Below are 25034 nucleotides of genomic sequence, written 5' to 3' on the forward strand. Positions count from 1 at the left end.
GCGGGCAACGGAGTTTTGAATACACTGAAGTTTATTAAGGGTTTAGCTTGGAAGACCGTAGAGAATGCTATTGCAGTAATGGAGACTAGAACCAATTCAGCTTATAAATTGAAGTACTCCTGTGTAAAATGGATACAATGCCAATTATTCCACAAACTTCACTCACCCGAGAGCCATCCAGATTTCTTTGCACTCCAGGTCAGCCTCCAGCCCTGCATCCTCGTTACCCCCAAAGTAGGTAACATACAGGCGGTCGATGGAAATGCCAAACTCCTCGGTCAGCAGTTCCAAAGCCATCTTACAGGCCAGTTGCTGCATCACGCAGTGGAAGGTTGCGCAATAAGGGAATGACAAGACAGTGGAAGAAATAATAAGAGGATAGTTGGTTTCTCCAGAAGGATGGCGTGCAAAACAGATAGAATAAGCAAGATATCCCAGCATACAGCGGGTGGGGAATCAAAGTTATTAAGATTTGCATCAATGCAAACATTAATTGTAGCAAAAAGTTTTAGCCACTCCAGTGTAAGAATGCTATTATCACAAAAGAGCCATTGTACCTTGAAGTAGTCACCAAAGGACCAGGATCCCAACATTTCAAAGAAGGTGTGATGGTACACGTCTTTGCCCACATCGTCCAGGTCGTTATGTTTTCCTCCTGCACGGATACACTTCTGGGTGTTGGCTGCACGACGTAGCCTGGCCATGGGGTGGGACGGATCGATAGTGTTGAGGAAGATGGGCTTGAACTAAACGAGAGAAAGAGACAGTTTCACGGGGCAGTTTGTACTGCAGTTGGGTAAACATTGCACCTAATTTGTGGTTTATTCTGAATTATGATTATTCATGTTATTGCTCCTGTGCCAGCACTTCGATAAAGAATGTGAGCAACACTATTGAATTTCAGAAAAAACTTGGCAAATTACAAAGGTGACTTCTGTGTGGCAAAGGTGACATCTGTGTATTACCAACAACAGTCTTTAATAAAGGGAAAAGTGATGTTTCTTTGGGCCAAATGAAAGGTGGACTGCCAGCACTTTGATAAAGAATGTGAGAAACACTTGAATTTAAGAACAAACCCGAAGCTAAGTACAATGGTGACGTTCGAGCGGCTCTCCTGGTGGGAGAGAAGGAAAGTTGTTGTTTCCTTTAATGTTAATAAGCTTACAATGTTTAACAGAGGTATAGTTAACTTTAATTTTATAGACAAATTACACTATTTATAGTGACGGTGGAGAGTGGGGGGCGCAAAATATTTTCTTCTTCCTAAGGGGTGGGCGTAACAGAAAACATCGGAGAAGCACTGACTTATAACTACCGTAGTTGAACGACACCTCTGTCATGGCCTGAGGGGGTCTGTATCGCTTTTACTGGCACGAAGGAATTTTGAGGAGGGTTCCTGCCGCACAAAAAACTACAAATGTGCTGACTTGCTTTAAGGCAGGGGCGTCCAAAGTGCTGCCAGGGGGCCATTTGTGGCCCGCAGGTCATTTTTTAACGGCCCCACGGCACATTTTAAAAATACGATTAAAAAAAATTAAAAAACATATGTTTAGTGGTATAAAAGAGCAAACAGGTGAAATGTGACAAGAAAATGTTGCAATGTTTACTCTAATAACACAAAGCTGCTGTAGTAGAATTTCTGACCTTTGAACTATATTTCGAGTCTATTAAGAATGTCTGCTCATTTCATTTCTCTTCTATTCTATACCATTGAATAGACCAGATGTAGGACAAAGTTGAATATGGAGTCGTGCCGACCAGTCTACAAAATGTTTTGATTGTCTAAGCATGACTAAGGGATTCAAGGATGTTGCAAAACAAACATGTCGAAAACAACGGGACCATGGGGCATGGGGAAACAGATAAAAATGGCCAGGAGACCAGGGGCCGTACTTATCAAGCTTCTTAGAGTGCCATTTTACACTTAAGTCCTGAGAATTTGCGAAATTTAGTCCTACTCTCAAACTTAAGAATAAAAGCTTTTTATCAACGTTCTTAAGTCTAAGAACCACTCCTACTCTCCACGATATTTAAGAGACCTTCAGAGGTGTCTTAAGTGGTTAGGAGTTGCCAGCAGGGGATGGCACTGAGGCGAGAGAAACGTGCGCGAACGTTCAGGGAACGGAACAATGTTTTTTGTTTTTTTTGATGACGAGCAGCTGATCAAACGGTATCGTTTAGACAAGAGCGGATATTATTTTTGTCACAGATTTAATACTTTTCGATTCTTTGTTGATTTCTGCATGTGGCTGCAGTGGGCTAGTATATATAGAGCCACCCACACCAGTTTCAAATTAGTTGCCTAATTAATGAATTGGAAAGAAAATGTTATGACAGTAGCGTATGTGTGTGGCCGTGAGGTGAGTGACGTCAGTGAATGTGTGGGCGATAGAAGAGAGGGAGCGGTAGCGTGAGTGCCGGCGGGGACTAGTTTGTTTTGTATTATTTTGTAGTTTATTGTCAAAATATACACTCCCATTGTCCACTTAAATATTTCCAAGATATTTCTTTATTCTTAGACAACGGATTCCCTTCCGTGATTGGTCATTTCTATGGACACAGAAATGACGTCACCTAAAATTCCGTTTACGGCACATAGTAATGTCGTAATTCAGCTCTGAGTGTGACACTTAAGATTCAGTCCTACACTTCGCTGAAAGTGTGAGTGAGACGCTAAGAACTAAGAAATAGTTTGTCTGCGTTAGCGCTTATAATAACATTGCTAATATTTGGTTACTATTCAGGTCACAATATGTATATAGAATATTGTTGGCGGGTTTTGGATGGTTATTTAGATGGTTTTGTGGGTGAAATAGAGAGCCCCCATTGACTACATTGTTAGTGAACTTTTTATGTATTTATTTATTTTCGACTTAGAATGCATAACAAAAAGAAAAATATGTGTTAATGTCTTGTATAGGGATTGTGAATGACAGACAGCACATCTTTCTGTAATGTTTGCATATTTCCAGAATGACTGCTCGGATAGTATGGTCAGAGTGCAGAAACGTTCCCATTGTGACGTCAATCTCCGGTAATAGCCAAAGGTATTCGGCGCGAAATTTTCAAAATGGATGACTGAATTTGTGGCATTTTGTAATGTTTAAACTGTGTTTTTACATACTTTGCTGATTGTAAATACGATTGGATATGGTTTACTGGATAGAATGAAACACAATTAAGCATATAAAGTCAGTGTTTCCCACACATTCATTTATTTGTGGCGGCCCGCACGAAAGAATTACGTCCGCCACAAATTTAAAAAAAAATTTTTTTTTTTTTTTTTTTTGTCCTGTCCAGCTTCTCAGGCAAATCATATACCGTAATTTCCGGACTATAAGCCGCTACTTTTTCTCCTCGTTCTGGTCCCTGCGGCTTATACAACGGTGCGGCTTATTTACGGCCTGTTCTTCTCCGACACCGACGAAGAGGATTTCGGTGGTTTTAGTACGCAGGAGGAAGACGATGACACAATGATTAAAGACTGACTTTTCATATACCGGTAGGCTGGTTATTTTGATAACGTACAGGCGAGCACTTTGTATTACTTTGCACCGTTGTATTATTTGTACTCTGCATGAATGCTGTCTGCCATGTCAAAGATGTGAAAGTTTGATTGAATGATTGAAAGATTTATTGTTAATAAATAGGACGCTTTGCGTTCCCAAACAGTCATCTCTGTCCCGACAATCCCCTCCGTGGTAGCAGGAACCCCTATATACTACGGTAATTACACATCAAAACCCTGCGGCAATCTGTATTTTCTCCTAAATTTAGCTGGTGCGGCTTATAGTCAGGTGTGGCTTATAGTCCGGAAAATACGTTAGTTGATGTAGATGCCCATATAGGCTGTTCAGATTTACTTTACAAAAGAGAAGTGTAGGATACTTCTCTTGTTGCCTTATTTGTATTTGACCACTACTGTTTTCTGTTTATTTGTTACTGACTGTGGCAGGACACTTCTGCCTCTGTTTCACTTTATGTTGCTGGTAAATAATATGGTTGTAGTAGTAGGCTAAAGTTTAATTATTTAGTACGCACTAATTAAAGGGGCAGAGCTTTAAGAGAGATTTTAGCTTTTATATTTTATGAGATATATTTTTTGTAAGAACCACAATTAATAAATATATTTCAGTGAATAACTTATTGTTCAAATCTGTATATAAATATGTACATAAAGTGTTGTAATTATATTGTAAAATGGATGGATGGTTGGATGGACGTTTAAAACAAAACTGTTATTATTAATTAGTAAGTATAAATTTTTTGAGCCTTTTTAGAGAAAATCATATCATTGTAGTAAATTATGCAAATTAATCGATGATGTCATGGTGACCACGGCCATAGCCACGGCCCCCACCGCCACAGGTATCTTGGCAGTTTATGGGAAACACTGAAAGTCAACTTGTTTTTCCACTCTACGGGTACTTAAATGGGCGTTCAATGTTCATTTATCCATTTCATTCATCGTTAATATGCATTTCACATTGTTTTCTGCCCAAAATCTACAAGTATACTCTATAAAATGTGTTTTGTGCTTATATTACTTTTGAATTACATTATTTCTGATGTAAAATAGTTTTTTTTTGGACAATTCGGTTTTCGTCTGACTTTTGGGAACTGGAAAACTGAGGTACCAATGTATGTAGAATAACTCAATGCCATGTCAATGTCAAGTCACAATAATGTGGTGTCCTATCACAACATAAGTAAACACAGTTTACCTGGTTCATGCCAGCATTGGCAAACAGCAGCGTGGGGTCGTCCATAGGGATGGTGGATGACGAGTGCACATACTGGTGTTCATAACGGTGGAAGAAGTCAATGAACTTCTGGCGGATTTGAGCTGCACTCAAAGAAGAATCCATTCCGAATCAGCTCTATGGAATAAAGAACATGGCGTTTATGTATTGAACATGAAACAGTCACATAACATGTCATAGCATGTTGAAGCCTGTTGTTTTGCAGTAAGTCTAATTCAACCGATCTTGATGGCACCATCAACATGAACATTCTTGGCCTTATTGATTTCAGATTCTAGCATCGCAATACAAATCAAAACCATATACCGGTACTTTATTCTCCCACTCAGGGAAATGTGTCTTGGACTCAGCAACTGTGCCATCAATCCCCCAAAAACCACAATAAAGCAAACAGTACATCAACAGACATACCATCACAATCACAAACAATACTGCACAGATGCGAAATAAATACTGTTTTGTAATTATATAAATCATAAAAACCCTCAATTAACAAAGACTAAGAAAGCCAAAGACAATATACAGTATTTTGATAAATATAAAAAGCTTTGTACCTATAATCGACTGATAATGAAGTTCAAGATTCCCGCCTGCAGTCAAGTAGCTGTGTATTCTAACAAGCTTTTTCTCTGTGACATTCTTTGATATGTCAACTACAAATTAGCCCCGGGGTTCTCCTTAAATGTAATTGAGCCTGGCGTACCGCCACAGCAAAATAAAAGCCGCCACACCCTAAAAAATGAGTGTTTTTTGTATTTTTTTTGTGATATACTGTATGGATGGACATAGATTATACATTCTATTATTTACACACATCTCAAATATCATAATGTTCCTCTATGTTTTATTTTGGAAAAACGTGCATCTGAATCGGCACTTTGCTGAAGCAAGGAGAGAAAGTTCATGAGAAAAGTATTTCAAGTTAATTAGTGCATTTCTTGTTCAAGCCTGTGAAATCTACCATAATTTTGACATTACTGCCGACCCTAACGTCAAACTTCACTCCGTCTGCGTCTTCGAACCTGGACATCTCTGTGTGGAGTTTGCATGTTCCTGTGCGTGTGTGGCTTTTCTCACACTTTTCCAAACATATGCATGTTAGGATCATTGGAGACTTTAAATTGCCCATTGGTGTGAATGGGAGTGTGAATGATTGTTTTTCTATATATGGCTCTGCAATTGGCCTTGCAAATTTTCGTTAGCCTGTCAATAAGCTCGTCCATTATACGTTAGCATTAGGGCCAACCTTCATCCTGTAAACGTGTATTGCTTTTTTTTCGTTTATTCTAAACTGTATTATTAATTAAACCTGTTTTATTCAGGTATGTGCACTTTACATGTATATAATGTACTTTCCTCAGTGTGCTTAGTTTTACAGTGACGTCATTGTGGAGAATATCAATAAACCACCTCAAGTGATTTTTTTCATCTCTAATTTAAAGGACTGTTTACATATTTGGCCAAACTAAATTTCAACATTTACGGAGGGCAGAATATAGTGTATCCTGTGTTACCTTTTACAATAAGCAGCAACAATTGAAAAATAGAGCAAAATGAGATAAAAAACAAAAAACAAAGGTTAATACTAGTAACACAAGTGTTTTTAAATACATGTGTAAGAAAGTATATGCATCATCACCGATTAAATTAATCATGACGTCATTTATGAGGATGTCATGTTGGCCAAGCCTCTAGCAAGCCTTCACCGCCACATGAGTATTGCCAATATGGGGAAACCTTGAAGCCCTTGACTATTTCCATGAAGCAGCAGCTGCACTGGAATCTAGTGAGGCCTAGCTGTTGCCGAATGCAGCAATCAAATAAATTACAATAAAACGCAAATAAAAACAATCATCCTGCTTTGTGCAAATTCGCTTTGAAAAATATTTGGGCTTCAGGGAATATGTGACGCTCATTGAATAATCTGTAGCTCAAGTAACATACAGGTTGGATTGTATTAATATTAGTTTATTCTAAATTTGAAGCCTAAACACAATAAACAACAATTACACTTATTATGTAATTCAGACCAGGAAAAATTTACAGTTTTTCCCTGGATACAACACTTTACTGTATACAATTAAAGGAGTGGTCCCCAACCCTGTGACGCATTTGGTACGGGGCTGCACTGATACATCTAATAACTTAGAAACAACCACATTTTCAATGACTTAACTTTCGCCTGTCCCACAAGACACACCAATAAGCTTGTTCATAGATTAATTGTAAAAGGCCTGATATGAAGTTGCCATTTGTTATATGTTTGTTACATGGGACAATGTACATTAATGAATACAAAAAAATTTAAATATGCCGGATTGCAGCCAAAGGCTAATTTCCATCTGCAGCCCTCATCTCATCACGAAGAAAACAGCCCAACACTCCCACTAATGTAGCGTTATAGTGAGTTGTATTTTTCATGTGCTTATTTTTGCTGTATTTATCTGCCACACGTGGAAGGCTGGCCCATAAAAATATTGCCTACATTAACCAGACCACGTTTCAAAAAAAGGTTAGAGACCCTTAAAATACAGCATTAGCAGTGCAGTTTTACACAAATATCAAATTGTATTTCATATCATATATATTATGGATAGTACCGAATTCAGTACTTTTATAGGTACTGACCAAATTCTGTCTGCACTAAATAGTTCTAATTTGCGTAAAAAAAACGGTACTATAGAGGGCTTCGGATGTTTGTACATGTCCCACAATGCATTGCCATTGGCCATATTAGAACCCTTCATTTGTAAACATGCCCATTGTTGCTGATCGTTCATCGAGTGATACTCATAATGCCGACGACGTGTGTAATTGTCAACTGCCACAATCGAAGTGGGAGAGGTATTACTAGCTTTTATGCGTTCCTAAGCGTATTCCTGGACAAACGGAAGTGGTTAAAAGAAGAGTGAATGGCAAAGGCGAGCATGGATTGCTGCTCCGATCAGATGTGACGTGCTATAACGACTTTGTGTTTGTTCAAGTCATTTCATTTCAGGCAATTAAGACATTTTTGTAAACGGAAATTAATTTTAAATAAATGACGGCTGCACTTTGCATCAACTTCATGTGATTGGTCGAAGAACATTGATAGTAGTTGACATGATAATGGATACTGTACTCACTTCTCTCATCCAGACTGTAGCCTCCACATGAAACAAAACTGAACCTACACGAGAACAACATTCTCCCAGTCCTACCTTACAATCACAGTGTACTGAGATGACATTAAAGTGGTTATCCGTGATTACCAAGGGTGTTAAACTTGGGTCGGATCGTTTCTCAAAGTGCATGACCCTCGCCTTGACGCCTTGCATCCGATTACTGTTGCTTTCTCCTTATAACAACGAAGGGAATTCTTATCGGATGACTCCCAGTATTACTCCATGTTATTTCCACTGATTAATTTGGAAATATTACGTGTTTGTAGCGCTATCGTGAACAATGACGCTAGCCTTTCAATATGGCTGCTGGCAATGCATTGCAGGATACATTAACCAAAATTCCAAAGCCCTCTATATGGCGGTACCTTTGCTGCACGAGATGTCAGATCCAGTTGCAGTCTCAGCACCAGCTAAAGCACTCAATGGGCAAAAAAGGCATATTCGTAGACTTTAAGTAATGTTGCAATTTTCAATGCCAACCAAGCAAGCATGCCCGATAGAAAGTGCTCGAAAGTAGAATTGGAAAAGATGCAAATGGGAAAGACTAATATACACTACCTCGATGCTAATTTCCATTGAATATGCCATATATGTGCTACTGATTACCATTGCCAATTTTACATAGTGAGTTCAACACCTCCAAATATGTCAGTCAAAACTACAACTAAGATGCACCTTTTAATCAAACAGCCGTTTGATAATTACAATACTTAAAGAATAAACACTTTGTACGGCTCAACAAAAGACAAGACTTAGACATTCAACTTAATCCAAATCAGAATCAGACTTATTGGCCAAGTATGTTGGGAAAAGACTATAGAAACACACTTAGGACAGTGTCGAAAATGTTATCATTAAACAAATGAAATTAACAATTATTACTACATGAACACACACAAAAAGTACTGAAAATTGGCACCATTGAGTACCGGTATAGATCCCCACGTACCAGAAATTGGTACTGTATCAAAATGTGAAAGGTACCCATCCCTAGCTGCAACGTTTTTTTTTTTACATTTAGATGGGGACCACAACGTTTCTGTGTTCAGTCAAAGGTTTTAGTTGAAAATGACCTCCTGCCAAAAGCTTCTTCTAGCTTATCTGGGGGACCCTTTCACTTACCACCAGTGTTTCCCATAAACTGCCAAGATACCTGTGGCGGTGGGGGCGTGACTATGGGCGTGACTATGGGCGTGGTCACCATGACATAATCGAGTAATTTGCATAATTTACTACAATGATATGATTTTCTCTAAAAAGGCTAAAAAAATGTATACTTACTAATTAATAATAACAGTTTTGTTTTAAACGTCCATCCATCCATCCATCCATTTTACAATATAATTACAACACTTTATGTACATATTTATATACAGATTTGAACAATAAGTTATTCACTAAAATATATATATTAATTGTGGTTCTTACAAAAAATACATCTAATAAAATATAAAAGCTAAAATGTCTCTTAAAGCTCTGCCCCTTTAATCAGTGCATACTAAATAATTTAACTTTAGCCTACTACTACACCCATATTATTTACCAGCAACATAAAGTGAAACAGAGGCAGAGGTGTCCTGCCACACTGTAACAAATAAGCAGAAAACAGTAGTGGTCAAATACAAATAAGGCAACAAGAGAAGCATCCTACACTTCTCTTTTGTAAAGTAAATCTGAACAGCCTATATGGGCATCTACATCAACTATATGATTTGCCTGAGAAGCTGGACCGGACCAAAAATAAATAAATAAATAAATAAATATATATATATATATATATATATATATATATATATATATATATATATATATATATATATATATATATATATATATATATATATATATATATATATATATATATATATATATTTGTGTTCACTACTGTTGTAATTTGTAATATGGTATTTGGAATAAACTTGAAACTTGAAAATGTTGTCATGTAAAAATGGTACTCAAATGTACATATTCCCTGTTTGGGTATTTTTGCCAAAGGTTACTGCTGGAGCTATTTACATATTTTGTAGCATTTAGGCTATTTAGAGTTCATTAGTTTTGTATTTACTAATTAGATTAACTTGCTCTGGCTGTTTTGTTTTTTTCCCCAAAAAAGTTACTGCTGGAGCTATTTACATATTTTGTAGCATTTAGGCTATTTAGTGTTCATTACTCTAGTAAATTAAATTTCACAATCATATTTTAGTTATTCTGTTTTCTGATTAGTTGAGGTGTTTTCTTTCTTCTTGTATTATTTTTGTTTCATTTGGCAACATTATGAATATAATATAAAGGCTGTCGGTAAGGGACCAGTATGCAACCGAGTGGGAAAATATTTTTAACGTTATGGGAAAGGTACATTAATTTGTTTGCTTGATTTTGGATGAATAAACCACATTTACATTTCAATCATACTTTGTTTTGAAAATCATCTTCCCGTCCCTGTACACTACAACACGGTGCAGCAGTGGAAACTTTTGATTTGATTTAAGTGAAGCTTGATTTGAAAACTTTGTATTGACGAACAGCTACTACAGTTACATTATTTGAACACCACATGCGCATCCATTTGGAAATACTTTAAAACACAACACACCTACCCCCATATGCGTCATTAAGAGCATGGAGCTCTCTTTAATTACAAGTCCCTATTATTGCACTGTGTTCATTCATAAACTGGTAAGCAAAGGAAACCAGGCAGCTGCAAGCCTGGAGCTCTCTGGGGCCCACAAGCGAAGGTAAACAGTCACGGCCCGGGCCTGACTACTAAGCCACAGGGCTGACAACCATGGAAGGTGAAAAGTCATTGAGAGTAATGAGATGGAAACTTCCCCATCTGAGAACAGGCCGGTCACTAAAGAGTGTTAGAAAATGAATGCATCAGCTGAGGCAGCAGTAAAAAACCGTGAACAACCTTCTTCATTACAAGGTGACAGCTAATATGTCCAAAGTATGATGTTGACTAATGTGTGATTAACCAGCTATTAGTATTTAATATTATAATATGCATAATGATATTATAATTATAATATTATAAGAAATTGGATGGATGGCTGGATAATTATAATTATAATCATGTATAATGTATAATCACTCGCCATACAGCAATAGATGATATCTGTCTATTACCTGACCGCTTCTATGTTAGCTACCTCTCTTTGTTTATAATGTATATTTTCTGCTGGATCTACTCTTTATTTTATGCTGCAGCTGTTACATATACTGTAATATTGTACCGTATTTTTCGGACTACAAGTCGCAGTTTTTTTCATAGTTTGGCCGGGGGTGCGACTTATACTCAGGAGCGACTTATGTGTGAAATTATTGACACATTACCGTAAAATATCAAATAATATTATTTCGCTCATTCACGTAAGAGACTAGACGTATAAGATTTCATGGGATTTAGCGATTAGGAGTGACAGATTGTTTGGTAAACGTATAGCATGTTCTATATGTTATAGTTATTTGAATGACTCTTACCATAATATGTTACGTTAACATACCAGGCACGTTCTCAGTTGGTTATTTATGCGTCATATAACGTACACTTATTCAGCCTGTTGTTCAATATTTTTTATTTATTTTAATTTGCCTTTCAAATGTCTATTCTTGGTGTTGGGTTTATCAAATAAATTTCCCCCAAAAATGCGACTTATACATGTTTGTTTCCTTCTTTATTATGCATTTTCGGCCGGTGCGAATTATACTCCGGAGCGATTTATAATCCGAAAAATACGGTATATGGTAATTGGGATTTTTTTATTTATTGTATATATTATATACAAATATAATATAATATAATAATATATCAGTATATATTATATACTGTATATACAATATGTAAATATTACATATATGTTACATTTTATATTGCTACTATGGTACATTTTTTGTCTACCTTTGACCTATTTATTCTTTCCATCCTTACACTTTCCATCCTTTGTAACTGAGCTACTGTGTGGAACAATTTCCCTTGTGGATCATTAAAGTTTGTCTAAGTCTAATTAGGGCTGCTACAACTAATCGATTAAAATCGATTATAAAAATAGTTGGCGATTAATTTAGTCATCGATTCGTTGGATCTATGCTATGCACATGCGCAGAGGCAATTTTTTATTTTATTTTTAAAAATTTTTTTATAAACCTTTATTTATAAACTGCAACATGTACAAACAGCTGAGAAACAATAATCAAAACAAGTATGGTGGCAGTATGCTGTTTTTTTTCCAATAAAATACTGGAAAGAATAGAAATGTAGTTTATCTCTTTTATCCGATTATTAATCGAAGTAATAATCGACAGATTAATAGATTATCAAATTAATTGTTAGATGCAGCCCTATCTAACATATAAAAAAAATATCTAAAAAATCATATAAAATGTACAAAGTATTTTTATAATTGTATTTTTCTAATATAAAAATAAGAAACTGGTATATGTTAAAATATAGTCAGTGGATGTTCTCATTCATCCAGGTCAATGTATAAACAGGGCATTCAATCGATCGCAACTGGACTATTTGGATTTTGAACACCAAATAACACACTTTCTTCCTACTCCTTTTTGGGCATCTTAAATCGTGCCAATATGAACTTAATACGCATTTTCGAACTCAACTTAATAATAACCAAAGTGGCTTTTAAACGAGTGTAGCTCACTGAATAATTGACAGCTTATGTTACTGCAGCACACAGCAACCTGACGTTAGCTAGCTAAGTGTTAGCTAGTACACCGGCTAGCCGACTACGTTCAGCCCAAATGGACTTTCAACTCCAAATGCGCGGACTTCCAGAATACTAAAAGTACATTGTGTTGATTTCCCCCGAACGTTGATACTCACGTTAGCCGCAAATGCCGCAGAAAGAGTCGGTTTAGGATCCAAACACACTGCTGACTCCCCACGCTTCTCGACCAGAAGGAAAGCGGAGAATCCGCGGACACGCCCAACGCTGAGCGCCGATTGGTCCACACGCACCAGCGTGTATTCAAAGCTTCGTTCCCATTGGACAAGCCGCCTGTCAGTTATAGCCGAGCCCGCCACTCCATTGACTGTGCTGGCTGATGCAACTGAAGGTGCTTTTGTCATGTCTGCATGGAAGAATGTTGCCTTCCTGTCATGTCATGTGCTTACTTTCAACATGCTATTAGCATGTATGCCATGTGGCATGTCGTATTTGAGTTGAGTGGACTTTGAGTTTATTTGGAACATGCACGCATACAACATGATACATCACAATTTCCAGTTTCCCTATTCAACGAAAAGGAGTAGGAAGAAGCAGAGCTTATTCAATCCTACGCCTTTTCCTTTACATAGCAGTTGCTAAAACGTTTGTTCACTTCCTGTTCTCGATTTATTCACAATACACTCCATAGGTAATAACAATAAAAAATAATTGGTGAAGTAAGTTATATTTCATATGGTGAGATAAGTAAGATTATCTAGAACAGTGTTTTTCAACCACTGTGCAGCGACACACAGTAATTATAATCTGAAAAATGTGTTGAGTGTCGGTGCTGTCTAGCCGTGTAATACTCTTCCATATCAGTAGGTGGCAGCTGGTAGCTAATTGCTTTGTAGATGTCGGAAACAGCGGGAGGCAGCGTGCAGGTAAAAAAGGTGTCTAGTGCTTAAACCAAAAATTAAAAAAAGGTGAGTGCCCCTTAGAAAAGGCATTGAGGCTTAGGGAAGGCTATGTGGAACAAAGCTAAAACTGACCTGGCTACAAAGTAAACAAAAACAGAATGCTGGACGACTGCAAAGACTTACTGTGGAGCAAAGACAATGTACATCCGAACATGACATGACAATCAACAAAGTCCCCACAAAGAAGGATAAAAACAACTGAAATATTCTTGAATGCTAAAACAAAGTAGATGCGGGAAATATCGCTCCAAGGAAGACATGAAACTGCTACAGGAAAATACCAAAAAAAGAGAAAAAAGCCACCAAAATAGGAGCGCAAGACAAGAACTAAAACACTACACAAAGGAAAATAGAAAAAAACTCTAAATAAGTCATGGCGTGATGTGACAGGTGGTGACAGTACACCTACTTTGAGACAAGAGCTATAGTGATGCATGCTTGGTTATGGTTTAAAGTCATATCCAACAATTGCGACAAATTTTTACTGTCAACTGAGTTTTGTTTTTTAATGATTTCTGCTGGTGGTCTGCCTCTGGATTTTTTCAACACAAAAAATGTGCCTTGGCCCAAAAAAGGTTGACAAACACTGATCTAGAAAATGAATGGATGGATGAGATACATTCAGAATGTTTATCATGGTTCTTCAACTTTGTAAACACTTTAAGTTTGAAGAGGATTATATTAGTACATTGTTTGATTTATTTGCTTAGTCCATTCCATAATTTAATTCCAAATACTGATATACTAAAGGTCTTAAGTGTTGTACGTGCGTATAAATGCTTTAAATTACATTTTTCTCTAAGATTATACTTCTCCTCTTTAGTTGAGAAGAATTATTGTATAATCTTGGGTAGCAGATTATAGTTTGCTTTGTGTATAATTTTAGCTGTTTGCAAATTCACTATGTTGTGGAATTTCAGTATTTTTGATTCAATAAATAAAGGGTTTGTATGTTCTCTATATCCAACATTATGTATTATTCTAACTGATCTTTTTTGTAACACCCGTTAATGAAGTGTACTTTTGTAGTTATTTGCCAATTCTATTCTAAAACCCCTGTCCCGTTACTCAGATCTGCAATAGGATAGTGGGCCATTTTACACAATGGGTATTGAGATTTGGAGTTGAAAAAAAGACAAATATAAGTTTGATTTTTAAAAAGGCACCCATTTGGTGGAATGACCCTTAAATATTACTACTAACACATTAGTCAATGGACATAACATAGCTTCCAATCAGAGGTTTATTGTGCAAATGTGTAATATTGAAGGTTTGGAGCTTTACAAGAGGCAATTTTGAAACAGGTGTATGACGATACCAGCCAGAATTCCTCAGATAACATACAGAGCAGCAATCCTAATCATTTGTTGAAACAAACTAAGCACAGTAGCACTTTTGCTAAATGTTAATGATCAAACTTGTAAACAAAATACATAAAATGAGCTCCAGATAAACAGGACATTAGGAGGTACAGGTCAGACAAGTTTTTAAAATGTTCAGACGTCGGTAATAACAGACAAAACAAAAAAAAAACACTGACGGTTGTCTGAAGCTCTCATTTCAGTCAGTTGATTCCTTAGGTAACATTGCATCAGCCTCACACCGGTTACAACAAGGTGGAGAGAAACGAATGACACTTGCAGGTGTTTCACCCGAGGGAAGAGAACTGCAGCAGTGCATTCGTAGAAGGTACGACATTGGAGGAAAGACCCAACAATGCAGCAGCTATTTACACCATTTTATGTTAATTTCTACTCTACCAGCTGACTTGGCCAACCAAAACATTATTGACATGGATATAGGACCCTCCTTTTTTTCTCAAAACATCAGCTGATCCCAAATTTTAAGTCACCAAAAGCGGTTGACGTTGACTTAAGCGAGCACTTTTTTTTTAGTCATGAGAACACAGTGGACTAGTACTTGATGAGTTGGTGGACTTAAACAGGCTGCTCTGTAGAAAGAAAACCCAGTAGAATAAGTCTGATGACATGTTTCGTCTAAAACAGACTTGGGAAAATGAAGGCCTGCTAAGCTTTTCAATCTGGCCCGCCGGACATTCCCAAATAGTTTTTTTTTAGATCTTTAAGATGGAGACTGTCGCTGCTATAATGATGTGCAGTGATGTTTTCAAATCAACGAAAGTCTTGAACTACCGTAATTTCCGGACTATAAGACGCTACTTTTTCCCCTCGTTCTGGTCCCTGCGGCTTATACAAGGGTGCGGCTTATTTACGGCCTGTTCTTCTCCGACACCGACGAAGAGGATTTCGGTGGTTTTAGTATGCAGGAGGAAGACGATGACACAATGATTAAAGACTGACTTTTCATATACCGGTAGGCTGGTTATTTTGATAACGTACAGGCGAGCACTTTGTATTACTTTGCACCGTTGTATTATTTGTACTCTGCACGAATGCTGTTCGCCATGTCAAAGATGTGAAAGTTTGATTGAATGATTGAAAGATTTATTGTTAATAAATGGGACGCTTTGCGTTCCCAAACAGTCATCTCTGTCCCGACAATCCCCTCCGTGGTAGCAGGAACCCCTATATACTACGGTAATTACACATCAAAACCCTGCGGCTTATAGTCGGGTGCGGCTTATATATGGAGCAATCTGTATTTTCCCCTAAATTTAGCTGGTGCGGCTTATAGCCCGGAAATTACGGTATATAAAGTATTTCAATGGTTGGAATCTGCGCTTTTGCATGATATACTAGTTACTATGGTAATCAAATTAGTTACTATGGTCATCTACGTCACAGCAGCTCAGACGAGGCACCGAGCAGTTTGGGTGGGGAGCGTTTCCACAGCGGCCAGCCTGAAATGCGGGTGTCAGGGACAGACGCGGAAGGAGATTTTTACAACAAAGTTCTAAAGCTTAGTAATATTTCAGATTGTAGGTGGGGGTTTGTTCACGTTCATATTTCGCTGCGGTTGTTGCATTTTTGTTTGATTGTAAAATATGTCGATGGAGAGGGGGTGTGACGTTCACATGTTGTCAATATTCAGTGTTTTATCGTTCATAGTTAATATTGTAAATCCCACATTCTTTATTTTCATGTACATTCTGGGTGTCTCATTCAGTAAAGAAAATAACCTCCCATTCCATTTTTTAAGGCGGTCTGTCATAACGTTTTTAGCATTCAATCAGACATTATTGTGAGGTTTTGTATTAGTGCTCCTAAAAATAGATATACCGGCCCCCAGACACATTTTTTTTCTCTAAAGTTGGCCCCCCCCGATTCAAAATAATTGCCCAGGCCTGGTCTAAAAGTATACTGTAACTGAAAACTGAAAAATAAACAGTTAATACATGTGATTAGTATCAGATGATCTCACTTTTGGATGATCAGTATTGGAATCGGACATGCTTAATTACTAATACGGTAGAAAAACTGACAAAAAGGCACAAATTGAATAAGTGGATCAGCTCTCTGATGGTGGAGGTGCTGCCTTCCGCACTGCCTTAGCCAAAGCTTGTTGGATGACAGGATAGATCTTATAGCAGCCCTCGATGCACGTACGCACCCCGGCTGACAGAGTCTCTTCCGTCATTTCTCCATCCGACTGGAGCCCGGAAACCTGGTTCAAACTGGGCAGGAATGCCGTTGTCAGCCTTCCCCGATTGCCACCGCCGACTGAGCTGCAGCCGTTTTCCTCCGCGTACGTCGGGTCCACCACAAAAGAGGGGCCGTCCTGGCAGATGGCACAGCCCAGAACCAGGTCGTACATTTCGATGCCCGCGTCTGCGAGGGCGAGGGAAGCGCAGGTGACGGCGTGTGCGAGGACTGAACCGCTGTTTTCCAGCACCATCACGTTGACCTCGATTTGAGAGCGAGGGTATTTGTGGAGGCACAGGGCGGGCTGCAGACTCTCCTGCAGCATCAGAGAAAAGTCCTTGTCCTGACTCCCTTGAATCCAAGAGCCTCTTTCCGGGCAAGAGAATGGAGCAAAACGCATGTCAGTCGACAACCTGCGTAGACAAATACACTTTAAATAAAGCGTCACCATTTGCACAAAGTATAAACAGTGTTTGAATTATCATTTACATTTATTTAAGAAGGACAAAGTTAGAAGATAACATGTTTTTGTATCTATATACTAGCAATATATTTGATTTAAAAGCTCCCTTATTTCTGCGTTGCAATTGACCTAGAGCACAGGTGTCAAACTCAAGGCCCAGGGGCCAAATCTGGCCCCCCACGTTATTTTATGTGGCCCGCGAAAGCCTGGAAATAATGTGTTAATAAAATGCTTAATCTTTTCTTACTAAATATATTTGTTCTTTCCCTTTTGACATAAAAAATTATGGACTGCATTCAATTGCATATGTTTTGAAATTCAATATTATCAAAATAGTATATCATCATGTATTCCAAAAATATTTTTTGTTAAAATAATGATAAATACTGTAATTAAATATCTGCTTGACTGATGATTTCAAAACAAATTATTAGGGATGTCCGATAATGGCTTTTTTGCCAATATCCGATATTGTCCAACTCTTAATTACCGATACCGATATCGATATATACAGCCGTGGAATTAACACATTATTATGCCTAATTTGGACAACCAGGTATGATGAAGATAAGGTCCTTTTTTTAAAAAATTAATAAAATGAAATAAGATAAATAAATTAAAATCATTTTCTTAAAAAAAAAAAAAAGGAAGTAAAACAATATAAAAACAGTTACATGGAAACTAGTAATTAATGAAAATGAGTAAAATTAACTGTTAAAGGTTAGTACTATTAGTGGACCAGCAGCACGCACAATCATGTGTGCTTACGGACTGTATCCCTTGCAGACTGTATTGATATATATATTGATATATAATGTAGGAACCAGAATATTAATAACAGAAAGAAACAACCCTTTTGTGTGAATGAGTGTACATGGGGGAGGGAGGTTTTTTGGGTTGGTGCACTAATTGTCAGTGTATCTTGTGTTTTTTATATTGATTTAATAAAAATAAAAATATTAAAAAATAAAAAAATCGATACCGATAATTTCAGATATTACATTTTAAAGCATTTATCGGCCGATATTATCGGCAGGCCAATATTATCGGACATCTCTACAAATTATCAATCCAATTGTAGACTATGAAATAGCACGTTTTTTTCCAGCACACCTGTGAAGTGAAAACCATTTCAGGTGACGACCTCTTGAAGCTCATCGAGAGAATGCCAAGAGTGTGCAAAGCAGTAATCAGACTAAAGGGTGGCTATTTTGAAGAAAATAGAATATAAAACATGTTTTCAGTTATTTCCCCTTTTTTTGTTAAGTACATAACTCCACATGTGTTCATTCATAGTTTTGATGCCTTCAGTGACAATTTACAATGTAATGTAGATGTAGAATGTAATATACATGTTGTATATTTAGAGACAAAATGTTCTATATGCTGACATATACGTACATGTTGTATATTTAAAGACAAAATATTATGTATGCTGACATATACATGTTGTATATTTAAAGACAAAATGTTCTATATGCTGACATATATGTACATGTTGTATATTTAAAGACAAAATGTTCTGTATGCTGACATTTCCGTACATGTTGTATATTTAAAGACAACATGTTCATGTATGCTGACATGTACGTACATGTTGTATATTTAAAGACAAAATGCTCTGTACGCTGACATATGGGGACGGCGTGGCGCGGTTGGGAGAGTGGCCGTGCCAGCAACCTGTGGGTTCCTGGTTCAATCCCCACCTTCTACCAACTTCGTCACGTCCGTTGTGTCCTTGAGCAAAACACTTCACCCTTGCTCCTGATGGGTCGTGGTTAGGGCCTTGCATGGCAGCTCCCACCATCAGTGTGTGAAAGTGTGTGTGAAAGGGTGTGTGGGGAGGCGGGGCCGGCAGACTGCTCTGCCAGAGTGCGCTCCAAGATGACGGCGAGGAGGCGTGGCCGGCATTCCAACAGGGAGGCAGGGCACACCAGAGCCCGCTCCAAGATGGCGGCGAGGAGGCAGGGACGACGAGCAAGCGGCGAGGAGGCAGGGACGACGAGCAAGCGGCGAGACGGTGCGCGCAGAGAGCGACGCCGCAATTATGACCAGGTGCATCCCTCGCAGTGTCTAAAAGGACGACGGAGAGAGACGGGGAGAAGAGAGAGAGCCAGAGACAGACACGGAGAGAAGCGGATGCGGAGCGAGCGCGCAGGAGAGCCAGAGGGAGGCGAAGACGCACGCGGCTGAAAAGCCGGCGGCGGAGCAAGAAGCAGGTGGAGCCGGAGCTGAAAAGCGCCCGGCGAAAAAAGACGAAGGTTTATTTGCAATAATAAAAGAAAGTCTAAACCTGCCGCAACATGTCCTTCCTTGATGGTCCTAAAAACCCACCCGACAGCTGGAGACTGTCACAGGGTGAATGTGGAAATAGTGTCAAAGCGCTTTGAGTACCTTGAAGGTAGAAAAGCGCTATACAAGTTTAAACCATTTACATATACGTACCTGTTGTACATTTAAAGACAAAATGTTCTGTATGCTGACATACACGTACATGTTGTATATTTAAAGACACAATGTTGTGTTTCAAAATGTTCTCGCACTTTGTTATGCTAAGTATTTAACCTTATTTTGACTTTGATTGAAGCTTTTATTAGTAGATTGCACAGTGCAGTACATATTCCGTACAATTGACTACTAAACGGTAACACCCGAATACGTTTTTCAACTTGTTTAAGTCGGGGGTCCACTTAAATCAATTCATGGTACAAATATATACTATCATCATAATACAGTCATCACACAAGTTAATCATCAGAGTATATACATTGAATTATTTACAATCCGGGGGGTTTGGTTGATATCAGCACTTCGGTCATCAACAATTGCATCATCAGAGAAACAGTGTAGGACTGACTTGGTAGGATATGTACAGCGAGCAGAGAACATAGTGAGTTCAGGTAGCATAAGAACAAGTATATACATTACAAATACATTTGATTATTTACATTTGGTTATTTACAATCCGGGGAGGTGGGATGTGGAGGGGGGAGGGTGTTAGTTTAAGGTTGAAGTTGCCTGGAGGTGTTGTTTTAGTGCGGTTTTGAAGGAGGATAGAGATGCACTTTCTTTTACACCTGTTGGGAGTGCATTCCATATTGATGTGGCATAGAAGGAGAATGAGTTAAGACCTTTGTTAGATCGGAATCTGGGTTTAACGTGGTTAGTGGAGCTCCCCCTGGTGTTGTGCTTATGGCGGTCATTTACATTATGGAAGTAGTTTGACATGTACTTTGGTATCAGGGAGGTGTAGCGGATTTTATAGACTAGGCTCAGTGCAAGTTGTTTTACCCTTGCACTTTTTTTTTTTTACCAGCTCTCTATTGTTGCCGTTTAAAAACATAAATAGTTTGAATTAGTGATGGGTCCGGCAACACCGATGCATTGGCGCATGCGTCGAGCTCATAGAGCAAAACCCTGTGTCGGTGCGCGTACCGCTTTTAGAAAGTCACGTGACCGATCGTGAGCTGTTTCGGTCACATGACCGATACGCGAACTGTGTCGCACTGACGCCCGCGCGCCAAACTGTGTTTATAAGGAAGCGCATCTGTCAACGAGATGCAGCTGCCAACAGAATCGCCGCACTTCTGTCGTTGGTAATTTGTCATTTATCGTCGTCGGAGATCATGGAGCAGCCTCAGGCAAAAAGAAAGATTTCCGCCGTGTGGGAATATTTTGATCATATATTGGAAAAAAAGGTATTTGTGTTCATTTCCTTGTCGTTTCATCCTGTTCTCTCATATTTTCCACTTGATCCATTAGAATTCTAAATCTCTTCAAAATTATTCTTAGTTTACTATTCATATTTTCTGCAGGTTAAATGTCGCATTTGTACGACAGAATTGTCGTACATTAACAAATCCACCTCCTCAATGCTGAGGCATTATAGGGCCAGGCATGAAAATGAAGTTCCAGAGACACCCAGGACAATAACTAAGAAGAGAAATCGTCTAAAATGTAATACGTTGGAAAAACTGTTTTTTTTAATAATGTGTAAAAAAATTTAAAAAAATCCCAGTCCACAAGCATCCTCATTCACAACACGTTCTCTTACATTTCCATGTAATGATACATGTTCACATTATTTATTGACTGTATCTAAAAAATATAAAAATGTATTTGTATTTAAATGAACATATGAAATAATCTTAAATGAAAAGTAATGACTTGGTTTAAAGGCCTACTGAAATGAATTTTTTTTTATTTAAACGGGGATAGCAGATCCATTCTATGTGTCATACTTGATCATTTTGCGATATTGCCATATTTTTGCTGAAAGGATTTAGTATAGAACAACGTCGATAAAGTTCGCAACTTTTGGTCTCTGATAAGAAAAACCCTTGCCCCTACCGGAAGTAGCGTGACGTTGTCAGTTGTTCACTCCCTCATATTTTCCTATTGTTTTCAACGCAGCTACAGCTATTCGGACCGAGAAAGCGACGATTACCCCATTAATTTGAGCGAGGATGAAAGATTCGTGGATGAGGAACGTTAGAGTGACGGACTAGAATGCAGTGAAATACATATTTTTTTTCGCTCTGACCGTAACTTAGGTACAAGCTGGCTCATTGGATTCCACACTCTCTCCTTTTTCTATTGTGGATCACGGATTTGTATTTTAAACCACCTCGGATACTATATCCTCTTGGAAATGAGAGTCGAGAACGCGAAATGGACATTCACAGTGACTTTTATCTCCACGACAATACATCGGCGAAGCTCTTTAGCATGAGCTAACGTGATAGCATCTGTCTCAAATGCAGATAGAAACAAAATAAATAAATCCCTGACTGGAAGGATAGACAGCAGATCAACAATACTATTAAACCATGGACATGTAACTACACGGTTAATAGATCTCAGCCTGGCAAAGCTTAACAATGCTGTTGCTAACGACGCTAAGGCTAACTTAGCAACTTAGCAACCGGACCTCACAGAGCTATGATAAAAACATTAGCGCTCCACCTACGCCAGCCAGCCCTCATCTGCTGTGCTCATCAACACCCGTGCTCACCTGCGTTCCAGCGATCGACGGCGCGACGAAGGACTTCACCCGATCATCCGTGCCGTGGGGCTAGCATCGGCTAGGCGTCTGCTATCCAAATAAGTAGTCCTTGTTGTGTTGCTACAGCCAGCCGCTAATACACCGATCCCACCTACAACGTTCTTCTTTGCAGCCTCCATTGTTCATTAAACAAATTGCAAAAGATTCACCAACACAGATGTCCAGAATACTGTGGAATTATGAAATGAAAACAGAGCTTTTTTGTATTGTATTCAATGGGGAAGGCATACCTCTGTTCCCCGGGCTACGTCACGCGCATACGTCATCCTCCAAAGGCTTTTTCAACCGGAAGTTTGGCGGGAAATTTAAAATTGCACTTTATAAGTTAACCCGGCTGTATTGGCATGTGTTGCAATGTTAAGATTTCATCATTGATATATAAACTATCAGACTGCGTGGTCGGTAGTAGTGGCTTTCAGTAGGCCTTTAAATTATTGTATATACTAGGTCAGGGGTCACCAACCTTTTTGAAACCAAGAGCTACTTCTTGGGTACTGATTAATGCGAAGGGCTACCAGTTTGATACACACTTAAATAAATTGCCGGAAATAGCCAATTTGCTCAATTTACCTTTAACTCTATGTTATTATTAATAATTAATTATATTTACACTTAATTGAACGGTTTAAAAGAGGAGAAAACACGAAAAAAATGACAATTAAATTTTGAAACATAGTTTATCTTCAATTTCGACTCTTTAAAATTCAAAATTCAACCGAAAAAAAGAAGAGAAAAACTAGCTAATTCGAATCTTTTTGAAAAATGTTTTAAAAAAAAATTATGGAACATCATTAGTAATTTTTCCTGATTAAGATTAATTTTACAATTTTGATGACATGTTTTAAATAGGTTAAAATACAATCTACACTTTGTTAGAATATACAACAAATTGGACCAAGTTATATTTCTAACAAAGACAAATCATTATTTCTTCTAGATTTTCCAGAACAAACATTTTAAAAGAAATTCAAAAGACTTTGAAATAAGATTTAAATTTGATTCTACAGATTTGCTAGATTTGCCAGAATATTTTTTTTTAATTTTAATCATAATAAGTTTGAAGAAATATTTCACAAATATTTTTCGTCGAAAAGACAGAAGCTAAAATGAAAAATTAAATTAAAATTTGTTTATTATTCTTTACAATAAAAACAATTAATTTACTTGAACATTGATTTAAATTGTCAGGAAAGAAGAGGAAGGAATTTAAAAGGTAAAAAGGTATATGTGTTTAAAAATCCTAAAATCATTTTTAAGGTTGTATTTTTTCTCTGAAATTATAAGAAGCAAAGTAAAAAAATTAATGAATTTATTTAAACAAGTGAAGACCAAGTCTTTAAAATATTTTCTTGGATTTTCAAATTCTATTTGAGTTTTGTCTCTCTTAGAATTAAAAATGTCGTCGAGCAAAGCGAGACCAGCTTGCTAGTGAATAAATAAAATTTAAAAAATAGAGGCAGCTCACTGGTAAGTGCTGCTATTTGAGCTATTTTTAGAACAGGCCAGCGGGCTACTCATCTGGTCCTTACGGGCTACCTGGTGCCCGCGGGCACCGCGTTGGTGACCCCTGTACTAGGTCATAAAATCAGTGTCAGTTGAGTCGGTCTATAGGTTGCCTGTAGGGATTTTTAAAGTCCGGCAGATGTCAGTATTTAGTGACACAGTATCAATACAGTTTTGCAATGTGTCGAAACGCTTCATGACGGCTCATCAACCCATCACTAGTTTGAATCTATCAAAGATTTCCACATGAACTACAACCGAATTTTACCTTCCACATTTCATGTCGGTCTCGTCTTTCCGCTCCGTTTCTCTGGGTCCGTAAACGCAGCACATCAACTTGGTGTCTCCAGCCTCCATGTACGCGGAGCCCTTCGCCTGACTCACCAGCCCGCACCTGACAAACACCGGCCGGACGTCCACTTGGTCCCGCTGGCGGCCATCTGCTCGGGGCCCGAGCGAGGAGACGGCCGCCGCCGGCTTGATGGCAAACAAAGACGGGCTTTGGGAGACATCTGGGCCGCGCACTCGTTTGGTATCGACAGGCATGGCGGAGATAAAACAACAGCGTGCAGATTGGTCCGGCACCAAAATCTGCACTACTGAAAACACAGCTTATAGACAGTTGGTTCCGCCAAGGTAGCGTCACTGTGTTGAAAACACAGAAATGGTCAAGAACAGTGATTATTTATTTTAATTTAGCAGACACGACATTTATTGTTATCGACTTGTGTTGCATGTTTGCTTTGTCTGTGTGTTTAATATTGTTTTGCCTGGTTCGTATGGATATTTCCAAGCCATTTCGGCTTATACCATTACATTATTATAGTCAGCTTGCGTTTATTTCATAATAATAGCTCGGAAATATTCAT

General features: G+C 38.2%; 2 protein-coding genes across 2 annotated transcripts in view; both read right to left on the reverse strand.

Annotated features, from left to right (window-relative positions):
• aars1 (alanyl-tRNA synthetase 1) overlaps nucleotides 1–12919 on the reverse strand; it is a 29835-nt gene extending 16916 nt beyond the window's left edge. Inside the window, exons 1-4 of the mRNA XM_062035281.1 lie at nucleotides 12768–12919; nucleotides 4725–4880; nucleotides 558–746; nucleotides 167–312 (exon numbers count right to left, since the gene is read on the reverse strand). Of these exons, the coding sequence (XP_061891265.1) occupies nucleotides 167–312; nucleotides 558–746; nucleotides 4725–4868 (479 nt within the window). The 5' untranslated portion in view covers nucleotides 4869–4880; nucleotides 12768–12919. The remainder of the gene's footprint in view (nucleotides 1–166; nucleotides 313–557; nucleotides 747–4724; nucleotides 4881–12767) is intronic.
• A 1881-nt stretch (nucleotides 12920–14800) lies between these two features.
• Nucleotides 14801–24778, reverse strand: exosc6 (exosome component 6). The gene is made up of 2 exons (XM_062035473.1): nucleotides 24434–24778; nucleotides 14801–17547 (listed from the first exon to the last, which is right to left on the reverse strand). The coding sequence occupies exons 1-2, from the start codon at nucleotides 24709–24711 to the stop codon at nucleotides 17001–17003; spliced, it is 825 nt and encodes a 274-aa protein (XP_061891457.1). The 5' UTR covers nucleotides 24712–24778; the 3' UTR covers nucleotides 14801–17000.
• Nucleotides 24779–25034: the final 256 nt, after the last annotated feature.

The sequence above is a fragment of the Entelurus aequoreus genome, linkage group LG24 (genome assembly GCF_033978785.1).
Source record: "Entelurus aequoreus isolate RoL-2023_Sb linkage group LG24, RoL_Eaeq_v1.1, whole genome shotgun sequence".
Lineage (NCBI taxonomy): Eukaryota > Metazoa > Chordata > Actinopteri > Syngnathiformes > Syngnathidae > Entelurus > Entelurus aequoreus.

Excerpts from the sequence above, each read along its gene's own strand:
- exosc6 (XM_062035473.1), bottom strand. The coding sequence starts at position 24,711 with ATGCCTGTCGATACCAAACGAGTGCGCGGCCCAGATGTCTCCCAAAGC. Across the intron at positions 17,548-24,433 it reads ACCGACATGAAATGTGGAAG|GTTGTCGACTGACATGCGTT; the intron begins GTAAAATTCGGT and ends TTGTCTACGCAG.